At 31.4% G+C, this 13627-nt stretch overlaps 1 protein-coding gene across 1 annotated transcript; it reads left to right on the top strand.

The window, feature by feature from the left end:
• Positions 1–5534: 5534 nt before the first annotated feature.
• On the top strand, positions 5535–12321 carry LOC107631291 (ARF guanine-nucleotide exchange factor GNOM). The gene is made up of 3 exons (XM_016334692.3): positions 5535–5729; positions 6662–7444; positions 8153–12321. Exons 2-3 carry the CDS (start codon positions 6719–6721, stop codon positions 11813–11815), a joined length of 4389 nt encoding a protein of 1462 aa, XP_016190178.1. The 5' UTR covers positions 5535–5729; positions 6662–6718; the 3' UTR covers positions 11816–12321.
• Positions 12322–13627: the final 1306 nt, after the last annotated feature.

Raw genomic sequence — 13627 nt, forward strand, 5'->3', positions numbered from 1 at the left:
ATGCATAATTTACACACTTATTTTAATTAAAATAAATATTTTAGAAAATTAATTAAAAGGCCTAGCTATTTCCACATTTAAAATAAAATAAAAAAATAATTTCGCATATTTTTAAGAATCTAAAGGCTACATACATAACCTAAAATATTTAACCTGTATAATATGCAATTACACTAAATATTGTATAAATAACGAAAATGCATTATTATTGTTATTTGTAGAGTGGTGGGCTCTTACATTTTGAAATAGTGTGAATGATTTCTGATCAAACCCAATAATAAGAATAAGCATTGGAACGTAATGTCACCACCACCAACATCTCCTACACTTCATTTGGGACTTGATTTCTTTTTTGAGTGCCAATAAATTATGTATAACTATTGTGCTATTATTATCATTATTCATTTTATTGGACTGTACAATATTTTTATCACAACACGTAATTTTTTTTTGACTCGTAATACATTACATACCAAATATTTATTGGACTTTCAAAAAAGCCCCAACAACCTAATCATCATTATTAATAAAATCAAGAGTAATTACCTAAATCAGTCTCTGAGAATTTTAGAATTGGACATTTTAGTCTCCAAGAAAAATTAATACACGGATCAGTCCCCAAGATTTTACTCCGGCAGACAAATCAGTCCCCAATTCATTTTTCGGTAAAGTAATTACCCAGATTAGTCCCCAAAGATTTTAAAAACGGACATTTTAGTCCCCAAAAAAAGCTAATGTACAAATCAATCCCCAATTTTTCTCTCTATTAGACATAATAGTCTCCCGTCTAAAAATAAAATAAAATAAAATAATTATTATTATTAATTGCACAATAATATTGTACTATATTTTTTGTATTTTTTAGACAAAAATAATGATAAATTTATTCATTAAATTCTTATAATATATATATATATAGTCACTTAATAATAATAATAATAATAAAAAAAAAAAAATTATTAGAGATTATTTTACAAGAAATTCAAAGTTAAAATCATTTGATATTTTTGTATTTAATATAATCAAAAGATGTCTTATGTAAAAAAATTATATATGTTTATATTAAAAAATATGTATTAAAACAAAATATTTTAATTTGAATTTATATTAAATACATATTTTTTTAATACAAACATATTTTTTAAAATAGTACATCTTTTGATTATATTAAATACAAAAATATCAAATAATTTTAACCTTGATTTTTTTGTAAAATAATCTCTAATAATTTTATTTATTATTATTATTATTATTATTATTATTAATTACATAATAATATTATACCATGATTTTTTGTATTTTCTAGGTAAAAATAATGATAAATTTATTCATTAGATTCTTATATATGTATTATATATATATATATATATATATATATATATATATATATATATAGTCACTCAATAATAATAATAATAATAATAATAATAATAATAATAATAATAAAAATTATTAGAGATTATTTTATAAGAAATTTAAGGTTAAAATTATTTGATATTTTTGTATTTAATATAATCAAAAGATGTACTATTTTAAAAAATATGTTTCTATTAAAAAAATATGTATTTAATATAAATTCAAATTCAAATATTTTATTTTAATACATATTTTTTAATATAAACATATATAATTTTTTTACATAGGACATCTTTTGATTATATTAAATACAAAAATATCAAATGATTTTAACTTTGAATTTCTTGTAAAATAATATCTAATAATTTTATTATTATTATTATTATTATTAAGTGACTATATATATATATATATATATATATATATATATATATATATATATATATTATAAAAGAATTTAATGAATAAATTTATCATTATTTTTGTCTAAAAAATACAAAAAATATAGTACAATATTATTGTGCAATTAATAATAATTATTATTTTATTTTATTTTATTTTATTTTTGGACGGGGGACTATTATGTCTAACAGAGAGAAACGTTGGGGATTGATTTGTACATTAGTTTTTCTTGGGGACTAAAATGTCCGTTTTTAAAATCTTTGGGGACTGATTTGGGTAATTACTCTGCCGGAAAATGAACTGGGGACTGATTTGTCTGCCGGAATAAAACCTTAGGGACTGATCCGTGTATTAATTTTTCTTGGGGACTAAAATGTCCGATTCTAAAATCCTCGGGACTGATTTGGGTAATTACTCTAAAATCAAATAACATCTAATTAATTATCCTCTTTCATCAATCTCTAGACACACTACAAGACTTGTCGGCTATGAAGCACGGGTTCTCTCATGGTGCCGGCGTATCCGTGTCGGACGCGAATCCGACGCCGACACGCGGTGGATACTTCAAACGAGCGTATCGGCAGTGTGTCTTCTTGCGGTACAGAATTTTGGTGGAGCTATCACGAATCCAAACGAGTCCGACTCGATTCAGATGTTCATGAGACGAATCTTTCTGCTGTACTGTAAATCTTCAATTGATTTTGTGATTTTATGGCCCGATTAATCAATTTTTTCTTTCTAATTTTAAAATATTCTAAAATTAAAACAAATCAAAATTTAAATTTAAAAATAAAATAATTAATAAATCAAAACCTAAATCTACCTACCGTTTATCTTTGGTAGCTTACTTACTCACTAGCTTAAAATTTTTTATTTTTTTAATAATTGCATAATTTTAAGACTTTTTTATGCAACTATATTTACTCTTATATTTACAATATGATATTTTATTAATTTAATATATTATTTAAATTTTAATTCACAACGTATCCTAAACGTGTCGTATCCAATTTTTTATAAAAAGAACGCGTCGGCGTATCCATGTCGTGTCGTGTCCGTATCACGTGTCGTATCGGTGCTTCCTAGCTTGTCGGGACCTTGGAGACAATAGATACACGCGTAGCTTTTTTATTACGCCACCTAATTTCAGCACCATAACATTACCCTAATGTTTAAACCTAAGATACTCAGGTATTTCAAACTCATTATTAGAAGATTACTTCTACTTGTAATGTTTTGTATAAAATTTATCAAGAGCAAAGTATTATTTTTATCTCCAACGTTTAGAGTAAGTCTTAAAATTGTCTTTAATGCATTAAAATTGACTCAATGTTGTCCTGCCATTAGGAATCTGTTAACAGAATTGACGGCGGGATAAAATTGAGATAATTTTAAAACGTTAGAGACTTAAATAAGACGAAAACGTAGGGACAAAAGCGATACATAGAAATAAATTTTAATTTTATCCTTCAATAATATCATTTTTTTACGGTATATAGTTATTCAATTATTTTTTAAATCACATCTAAGTAAATTACACTTAATCACATTACTTTTATTCTAAATAATTTTTTTTTTATAATTTTACTCTTAAAAATTTTTACTCATCATACAATGTTTGTAAAATGACTAGTATATAAACTTGTGGGGAATAAAATGATACATATACAGTAAAGTAATGTGAATATGTAATTCTAGTCATTCTATCATAATAAGTAAAAATCTTTAAGAGTAAAATTATAAAAATAAAATAAATTTATTTAGAATTAAAATAATGTAATTAAATATAATTTATTTAGATATAATTAAAAACTAATTGAATAACTATGCACCATAGCATTACCCTAAATATTATAGCCAAAGTACCAAAAAATAAATAAAGTTTTACATAGAAGATAATTTAATATTTTAACTAGAGTAATTATCCAAATCAGTCCCCGAGGATTTTAGAATTGGACATTTTAGTCCCCAAGGGAAATTAATACACGGATCAGTCCCTAAAGTTTTACTCCGGCAGACAAATCAGTCCCCAATTCATTTTTCGGTAAAGTAATTATCCAGATTAGTCCCCAAAGATTTTAAAAACGGACATTTTAGTCCCCAAGAAAAACTAATGTACAAATCAATCCCCAATTTTTCTCTCTGTTAGACATAATAGTCCCCCGTCTAAAAATAAAATAAAATAAAATAATAATTATTATTAATTACACAATAATATTGTACTATATTTTTTGTATTTTTTAGACAAAAATAATGATAAATTTATTCATTAAATTCTTATAATATATATATATATATATATATATTCACTTAATAATAATAATAATAATAATAATAATAATAATAATAATAATAATAATAATAATAATAAAATTATTAGAGATTATTTTACAAGAAATTCAAAGTTAAAATCATTTGATATTTTTGTATTTAATATAATCAAAAGATGTCTTATATAAAAAAATTATATATGTTTATATTAAAAAATATGTATTAAAACAAAATATTTTAATTTGAATTTATATTAAATACATATTTTTTTAATACAAACATATTTTTTAAAATAGTACATCTTTTGATTATATTAAATACAAAAATATCAAATAATTTTAACCTTGATTTTTTTGTAAAATAATCTCTAATAATTTTATTTATTATTATTATTATTAATTACATAATAATATTATACCATGATTTTTTGTATTTTCTAGGTAAAAATAATGATAAATTTATTCATTAGATTCTTATATATGTATTTATATATATATATATATATATATATATATATATATATATATATAGTCACTTATTAATAATAATAATAATAATAATAATAATAATAATCAATAAAATTATTAGAGATTATTTTATAAGAAATTTAAGGTTAAAACCATTTGATATTTTTGTATTTAATATAATCAAAAGATGTACTATTTTAAAAATATGTTTGTATTAAAAAAATATGTATTTAATATAAATTCAAATTAAAATATTTTGTTTTAATACATATTTTTTAATATAAACATATATAATTTTTTTACATAGGATATCTTTTGATTATATTAAATACAAAAATATTAAATAATTTTAACTTTGAATTTCTTGTAAAATAATATCTAATAGTTTTATTATTATTATTATTATTATTATTATTATTATTATTATTATTATTATTATTATTGAGTGACTATATATATATATTATAAAAGAATTTAATGAATAAATTTATCCTTATTTTTGTCTAAAAAATACAAAAAATATAGTACAATATTATTGTGCAATTAATAATAATAATTATTTTATTTTATTTTATTTTATTTTTGGATGGGGGACTATTATATCTAACAGAGAGAAACGTTGGAGATTGATTTGTACATTAGTTTTTCTTGGGGACTAAAATGTCCGTTTTTAAAATCTTTGGGGACTGATTTGGGTAATTACTCTGCCGGAAAATGAACTGGGGACTGATTTGTCTGCCGGAGTAAAACCTTAGGGACTGATCCGTGTATTAATTTTTTTTGGAGACTAAAATGTCCGATTCTAAAATCCTCGGACTGATTTGGGTAATTACTCTTTTAATTATGTATAGATAGATAATGAAAACAAATTCCCAAGATGCTACAGGCCATCGTAAACAAGAGAGTATGAGTAATTTGGAGTCAGTAGAAGGGTAGATAAGCAAATTCAAATCCAAATAACAGAAAGAAGAAAGTGTATGAGTACAGTAATTTGGAGTTAGTAGAAGGGTACATAAGCAAATTCAAATCCAAATAACAGAAAGAAGAGAGAGAAAGTGAGTGAGAGAGAGAGAAGGCCCCGACAAGAGCAGGGAAGGGGAGCTTCTCAGCAGAACTCCCCATCGCACATGATTCTCAATTCCACACTCCATTAACAGCCAATACAATCTGGCCACCGCCACCACCACCACCACCACTACCAGCTCCAATTTGCATCCTCCACTTGTTTTCACCGTAAGTTTCTTTTCATTCTTCTCCTTCTTTGGCTCCTTTGGGCATTGCCATTGTGAGAAAATTTTTAACCTTATATAGTCCTAGATACCCCTTTGTATTCAACTTTTAAGAATTTTGATCTAATTCTGAATGGGTCTCGTTGGTCCAATGAATTAGATCATTATTAATGTGCTATGGGGATTTGTCAACGGAAATGGGTTTAATCATAAGGTTCAGATTTAATGGTAGATCTAAGGTTTATTTATATTTACATAAAATTTGTGTTTTTCAGGCAATTCGATCATTTAATGTTATATGTTTGGAGTTGTGTTATGGATACATCTGAATTGATTTCCGTCCTGAAATGGGTTAATTTTGTCACAGTTACTATTATTTTGGCGTGCAACGTCTTTTCCTTTGTTGTGATCTTTCATGTCCCAGTGTGGTCCTCTAAATAATGCCTTCAGATTTCAAAGTGCACCCATGAATTTTTCAGCTTTTGGTTAAAGGAACCAAATTCTCATTCATAATCTCAAACCTAACATCAGTAAATGAGTGGTTTTACTTATACAGCTCTTTGTTGTTTTTTTCCTCTTCTCGTTTTTAAACCAAGACAAGGGGAGTTGCTGGATTTACTTGGTAGTGGAAACTTAAAATGTTATTGCTGGTTGTAGATATAGATACTCTGTTATTCTCTGCTACTGATCTTTTCTGTGGCCTAAACATTCTGTGCCCTTATTAAGGATAAGGCATGAAAACATTGTCCAGTTACTATATTGATGGAGTAGTCAGTGAGTCAATTTTTAGGGGAAATTGTATGTGTACTTTATATGGTCTATTTATAGATATTAACTAGGCGTACTACCTGCGTTGAATTTTTGATTGTGTTAACCCTGCTTTTAAAACCCTTATCACTCTCCTGATTGTCTCTTTCAACATATTGTTTTTCCTAGGGCTTTCGTTAATCTCAGTGTTCTTCTGGTAAATGTCAAGCTGGTTCATTTGGAAAAATGGGACATCTAAAGATGCAGATGGAAACTGGTATCAATGCAATAGAGGATCAATCTGGGTATACTAATAGAAATAGTATAGCATGCATGATCAATGCTGAAATTGGCGCTGTTTTGGCGGTCATGCGAAGAAATGTTAGATGGGGGGTTCATTATATGGCAGATGATGACCAATTGGAGCACTCTCTTGTTAAGTCTTTAAAGGAATTAAGGAGGCAAATCTTTTCATGGCAAGGTCAATGGCATTCCATCAACCCAGTCTTGTATCTCCAGCCTTTCTTGGATGTAATTAAATCAGACGAAACTGGTGCACCAATCACAGGTGTTGCTCTCTCATCTGTTTACAAGATCTTAACCCTTGATGTGATAGATCAAAACACGGTCAACATTGAGGATGCCATGCACTTGGTGGTTGATGCTATCACAAGTTGCAGATTTGAGGTGACTGATCCTGGATCAGAAGAAGTGGCATTGATGAAGATATTACAAGTTCTTCTAGCATGTGTGAAATGTAAAGCATCGGCTACGCTGAGTAATCAACACATTTGCACCATAGTAAATTCTTGTTTCCATATAGTTCATCAAGCAGGAACCAAAAGTGAGCTGTTACAGCGGATAGCACGGTACACTATGCATGAACTTGTAAGGTGTATATTTTCTCACCTTCAGGATATTGAGAACACAGAGCATTTGTTGATAAATGAGAGCTCTCCTTTAAAACAAGAGGTATAGGATTCCTGTTACTTTTGGGTTGCATTTGTCACTTTTTCATGCAATTTTTTGTCACTTGCTGGGAGCTGTAAAAATTGAATGGAAAAAAAGTAGGAGTTTTGCTTGGAGAGAAGATTTTTATTTATGCTGGATTTTTGTTTGTGCTGTTCTTTGTAATCTGCAGCTTAAAAAACTGTGAAATTGTTCAAAAATGAAATCTTCCTTAACTTATTTAATCCTCCCTCCCCTCCTCTCCTCTTAAAAAAAATTTATTCACTCTGCTTACATTATAAATCTTTTTAGTTTCCAATAACTTGTTCACGACAAATTTTATGCTGTTTGACCAGTTAATTATGTTTGTGGATTGGGTCTATAGAATTGCATAAAATGGACTTAGATCCCTCTTGCTGCTTTCCCTTCAGATGCAGCACAGCAAAAATAAGAAAGGGTCTATTTGACCTAGAAATATTTTGTGGCTTGTGGATTGTCTGGAACTTACTAGGAAACAAGGAAAAATCCTTTAAAAAGTATTTATTTTGAAAATGTTATTTGTATAACGAAAGACAATATACAACTATGATTGACACCCAGCTGTTCTGTAGCACTTTCATGCATCTCCAAGAAAAGGAGAAAAGAAAACAAAGTAACGTAGTTACTGATTTTCAAAGTCAGGACATGCATAAAATTGTAATTTTAATCACTGGTTTATTTATTTATCTTCAGACCAGTGGACAAAACAATGAGAACACTGTATTTAGCAGACTGTTGGAGAATGGGAGCCAGAATTCTTCATATGATGGTGAACCACTAGGAATTTCTTCCGGTATTGCAAGTGCTGTAACGTCAACCGTAATGGATGAAAACTCAGCTTTTGCTAGCAATGGCAACGAGACTGATCCACATGAATTACAGCTTATGTCTGAACCATATGGGGTTCCCTGTATGGTGGAGATATTTCACTTCCTGTGTTCTTTGTTGAATGTTGTTGAGCATATGGGAATGAATCCTAGATCAAACACAATAGCATTTGATGAAGATGTGCCTCTTTTTGCCTTAACTTTGATCAATTCAGCCATAGAGTTGGGAGGACCTTTCTTTCGCCGTCACCCAAGATTACTGAGCTTAATTCAGGATGAATTATTTCGCAACCTTATGCAATTTGGTTTGTCAATGAGCCCTCTTGTACTTTCAATGGTGTGCAGCATTGTTCTCAATTTGTATCATCATCTTTGTAAGGAACTCAAGTTACAGCTGGAAGCATTTTTTTCTTGTGTAATTTTGAGGCTTGCACAAAGCAAATATGGGGCTTCATATCAGCAACAGGAGGTTGCCATGGAGGCCCTTGTTGATTTTTGCAGGCAAAAATCATTCATGGTAGAGATGTATGCTAATTATGACTGTGATATAACTTGTAGTAATGTCTTTGAAGACATTACTAACTTGTTGTCCAAAAGTGCATTTCCTGTGAACAATCCGTTGTCTTCCATGCATATTCTTGCTTTGGATGGTCTTATTGCTGTCATGCAGGGAATGGCTGAAAGGATAGGCAATGGATCTGTAAGTTCCGAGCGTTCTCCTGTGAATTTGGAACAGTATATTCCTTTCTGGCTGGAAAAATGTGAAAATTATGGTGATCCAAATGATTGGGTTCCTTTTGTCTTCCGAAGAAAGTACTTCAAGAAAAGATTGATGATAGGGGCTGATCACTTCAATCGTGATGTTAAGAAAGGCCTTGAATTTCTCCAAGGAACACATCTTTTACCTGATAAACTTGATCCCCAAAGTGTTGCCTGCTTTCTCAGATACACTGCTGGGTTGGATAAGAATCTCATTGGTGATTACCTAGGAAATCACGATGAGTTCTGTGTTCAGGTTCTTCATCAATTTGCCAGAACATTTGACTTCCAAGGCATTACCTTAGACAAAGCCCTGCGTATATTTTTGGAGACTTTTAGGCTTCCTGGAGAATCACAGAAGATACATAGGGTGCTCGAAGCTTTCTCTGAGAGATATTTTGAGCAATCACCAGATGTTCTTGTTAACAAGGATGCTGCTCTCGTGTTATCCTACTCAATTATAATGCTTAATACGGATCATCACAACGTTCAGGTAAAAAAGAAGATGACAGAAGAGGATTTCATCAGGAATAACAGGCTTATTAATGGTGGGAATGACCTCCCTCGTGAATTCCTGTCAGAGATTTATCATTCCATTTGTAAGAATGAAATCCGCACAACCCCTGAACCGGGTTTTGGATTTCCTGAAATGACCCCAAGTCGGTGGATTTCTCTAATGCACAAGTCCAGAAAGACTGCTCCATTTATTGTATCTGATTCCAGAGCAGACCTTGATTATGATATGTTTGCCATATTGTCAGGCCCAGCAATTGCTGCCATTTCGGTGGTATTTGATAATGCTGAAAATGAAGAGATATATCAAACTTGTATCGATGGATTCTTAGCTGTTGCAAAGATATCAGCTCACTATCATCTTGCAAATGTAATTGATGATTTGGTTGTGTGCCTTTGCAAGTTCATTAGCATTTTGGATCCATTCTCAGTTGAGGAATCTGTCCAAGCCCTGGGAGATGACACAAAAGTAAGAATGGCACTTGAGACAGTTTTTGCTATTGCAAATAGCTATGGTGATTACATTGGTGCAGCAGGGTGGAGAAATATTCTTGATTGCATCTTAAGATTGCACAAGTTAGGCCTTCTTCCTACTCGTTTGGTGAGTGATGCAGCTGAGGAGTCAGAGCTTTCTGCAGAATCCGGACATGGAAAACCTAATTCCAACTTGCCGTCATCAACTCAACTTCCATCTGTTAGTACTCCAAAGAGATCATCTGGACTGATGAGTAGGTTTAGTCAACTCTTATATCTTGGCACTGAAGAGCCTAGATCAGTACCAACTGCAGAAGAACTTGTTGCTCATCAGCAGGCTGTACAAATAATTCAGAAGTGTCACATTGATACTGTATTCACTGAGAGTAAATTTCTGCAAGCCGAATCTCTATTGCTGCTTGCAAGAGCACTCATTAATGCTGGAGGTCAACCTCGAAAAGGTAACAGCATCTCTGGGGATGAAGATACTTCAGTTTTCTGCCTGGAGTTACTAGTAGCAATCACATTGAATAATAGGGACAGAATTGGACTTCTATGGAAGGATGTTTATGAGCACATATCCAATATTGTTCAGTCAACTGTGACGCCTTGCGTACTGATAGAAAAGGCCGTTTTTGGGCTTCTAAGGATTTGCCATCGCTTACTTCCATACAAAGAGAGCATTGCTGATGAACTTTTGAGGTCCCTGCAACTTGTCTTGAAACTTGATGCTCGGGTTGCAGATATATATTATGAGCAGATTACTCAAGAAGTCAGTCGGCTTGTAAAGGCAAATGCTTCTCATGTCAGATCTCAGTTAGGATGGCGGACAATTACATCACTTCTTTCCTTCACTGCTCGGCACCAGGAATCGTCTGAGGCTGGATTTGATACACTGCTGTTCATTATGTCTGACGGGGCCCACTTGCTTCCTGCAAATTATGTTCTTTGTGTCGATACTGCAAGGCAGTTCGCTGAGTCCCGTTTAGGACAGGTAGAACGGTCTGTGGTTGCGCTAGATCTTATGGCTGGTTCTGTCAATTGTTTAGAGAAGTGGACTAGTGATGCTAAGCTGGCAGGAAAAGATGAGGAAGTGGAGAAGATGTTGAAGGACATTGTGGAAATGTGGTTGAGGCTAGTGCAGGGAATAAAGAAGGTATGTTTGGACCCAAGAGAGGAGGTTAGAAATCATGCTCTGTTGTCTCTACAGACATGCCTGACAGGAGCTGTTGGGATTCATGTCCCACCTGATTTGTGGTTACAGTGTTTCGATCAAGTGATTTTCACTGCAGTGGATGATCTGCTTGAAATCGCTGAGGAATACTATCAAAAGGAATACCGGAACATGGAAGGGACACTTATTCTTGTGTTGAAGCTCTTGTCTAAGGTTTTCCTCCAGTCACTCCCCAAACTATCACAATTGACAGATTTCTCAAAACTATGGGTCGCTGTGCTAGATCGGACAGAAAAATATACGAAAGCAAAAATTAGGGGAAGGAGAAGTGAGAAGCTTCAAGAGCTTGTGCCTGAGCTCCTGAAGAACACTTTGCTTGTCATGAAATCACAGGGCATACTTTTACCGAGCAGTGGCGTGGGTGAAAATAGTTTGTGGGAACTGACATGGCTACATATGAAGAATATTGCTCCATCATTGCAGTCTGAGGTGTTCCCTGCTCCAGAGCTTCAGCAGGCACCGCATAAACAGATTGAAGCCGTTGACGCAAACACTTCTGTTTCTTCAAATGAAACAGTGAGCCAAGATGGTGCTGGTGTTGGTTCCTAGGCTACCTGAGTTGGCTTTTTCAATGCTTGCCGCTACGAACCCGCAATATCAGTCCTTGATAGGTTTTCCTGTTTCTATCTTGGGTTGTTTGGGTTCTGAAGCTGATTCTGCATAATGTGATAGATATTGGAACTAGTTAATGAGGCCAAATATGAGAATTAAAGTTGCCTGTGATTTTGGTATTCCTCTTGAACTAGTGGTAATAGAATAGTGGGAGTTTTGGTTGGAGATACATGTTATATAAATATAGTGCTTACCTTCCCTTCCCTTCCCTTGTTGAGTGCTTGTAAAGATGAGAACTCTTCTTTGTTGCAACAAGTACACAGGAAATTATCCTCAAGTATTACTGTCTTGCTAATTTGACAGATCTTGAGATTTATGTTTCCTCTTGGCTCTAGCTAGTAGCTGCTACATGTATGTTACTCGGTATGATAATGTTGCAAACGACACAAGTTTTGAATTGATAAAGGAATATTAAATCATTCAATCAATATTAGCGATTAGGACTACTTTTTTTTAATTCCAAATCTTTAGCCAAATGCCCTAAAAAAAATACTTATTGGCTAAATTTATTAAGATATTGCAGTTTCATTCACCTTAGTGACAATATGAATGCTTGATCGTTTGATGTCTTTTTTTTTCCTACGACTTAATTATATTTTAATTCTCTAAAATAAAGGTAGTTATAAAATATAAAAGAATATAATTAACTTAGATTACTAATTTTTATTATGTAAACGGTCTTATTATAAATATGATACATGATAAGATATAATGACACTATTTGATTTTTGTAATCAATCCTGTTTAGTGGATAAAAACTGTTGTTATTGGTGTACTAATTTTGATTATGTATGATTCGATCAAAAAATTTAAAAATAATTAATTTTTAGTTAATTTGTTCTTTTATTTCAGAATTATTCTTATCTTAGAATCGCATTTGAATTTATTTAAAAAAAAAAAAAAAGAAAGAATGACCACTTGAAAAATCACCTCATATTGATACAGGTCAAAATAAAAAATAAAAAAGCAACATGAAAACAGTGTATTTCAGCAATTTACTGCTAAAAGCCTAAAAGAAAGCATGATCAATGGACAAGATAAAAGATAAGAAAACCTTCTTATTATTATTTTGTACGTAATAAAATTAGAGAAATAAAAAAATACAATACTTGTGTTCGACTTATGAGTTTTTTAATTTTGATATGGAGTGATTGTTGGTATATAGCATGGTTATGAAGATATATGGTGTTTCACCGAGCTGTGATGGCTGCGCCGAGCAAATCGATCGGACTGATAGGGAAACTGTAATCGAATGGTTCGATTTCAGTAATTGGATGGTACACAAATCGGACCGTCCAATTTGCATACTGAATCCACGTGGCGCGCATGCAGCGGACTCCTGGTTGACTTCGTTGCTTCCTATACCCCATTCGAGTGTCACCCCCTTCCAGCAGCCATCATTTTCACTCTCATATACTATCTCTATTTCTGCTTGCTCTCTAACCCCACAACCATCTTCATTTTCAACCACTGTTGGACCACAGAGCAGCCGAAAAAACATTTAAATACAATGCCAAGAAGACCAAAAATTAAAGAAGTGAACAGTCAGATCTTCACATTGTTAATTATCTTGGACATCTAAATTATGTAAATTTTTATTTTTTAATATTTTAATTTAATAAAAATAATAGTGATAATATTTGATTTTAGTAACAATATTATAATAGTACTAAGTAGAGATTACACATGTATGTATGATATTGTTACTGTTAGGTGGTAGAAATAGAGATTAAAATAGAATTATTTAGT

This window comes from Arachis ipaensis, chromosome B3, assembly GCF_059453495.1.
Source record: "Arachis ipaensis isolate K30076 ecotype BB chromosome B3, ASM5945349v1, whole genome shotgun sequence".
Classification (NCBI taxonomy): domain Eukaryota; kingdom Viridiplantae; phylum Streptophyta; class Magnoliopsida; order Fabales; family Fabaceae; genus Arachis; species Arachis ipaensis.

What these genes read in the sequence shown, in the direction of transcription:
- LOC107631291 (XM_016334692.3), top strand. Translation starts at nt 6,719, where the DNA reads ATGGGACATCTAAAGATGCAGATGGAAACTGGTATCAATGCAATAGAG. An exon ending in GCTCTCCTTTAAAACAAGAG is followed by an intron (nt 7,445 to 8,152) that starts GTATAGGATTCC and finishes ATTTATCTTCAG; the next exon opens with ACCAGTGGACAAAACAATGA.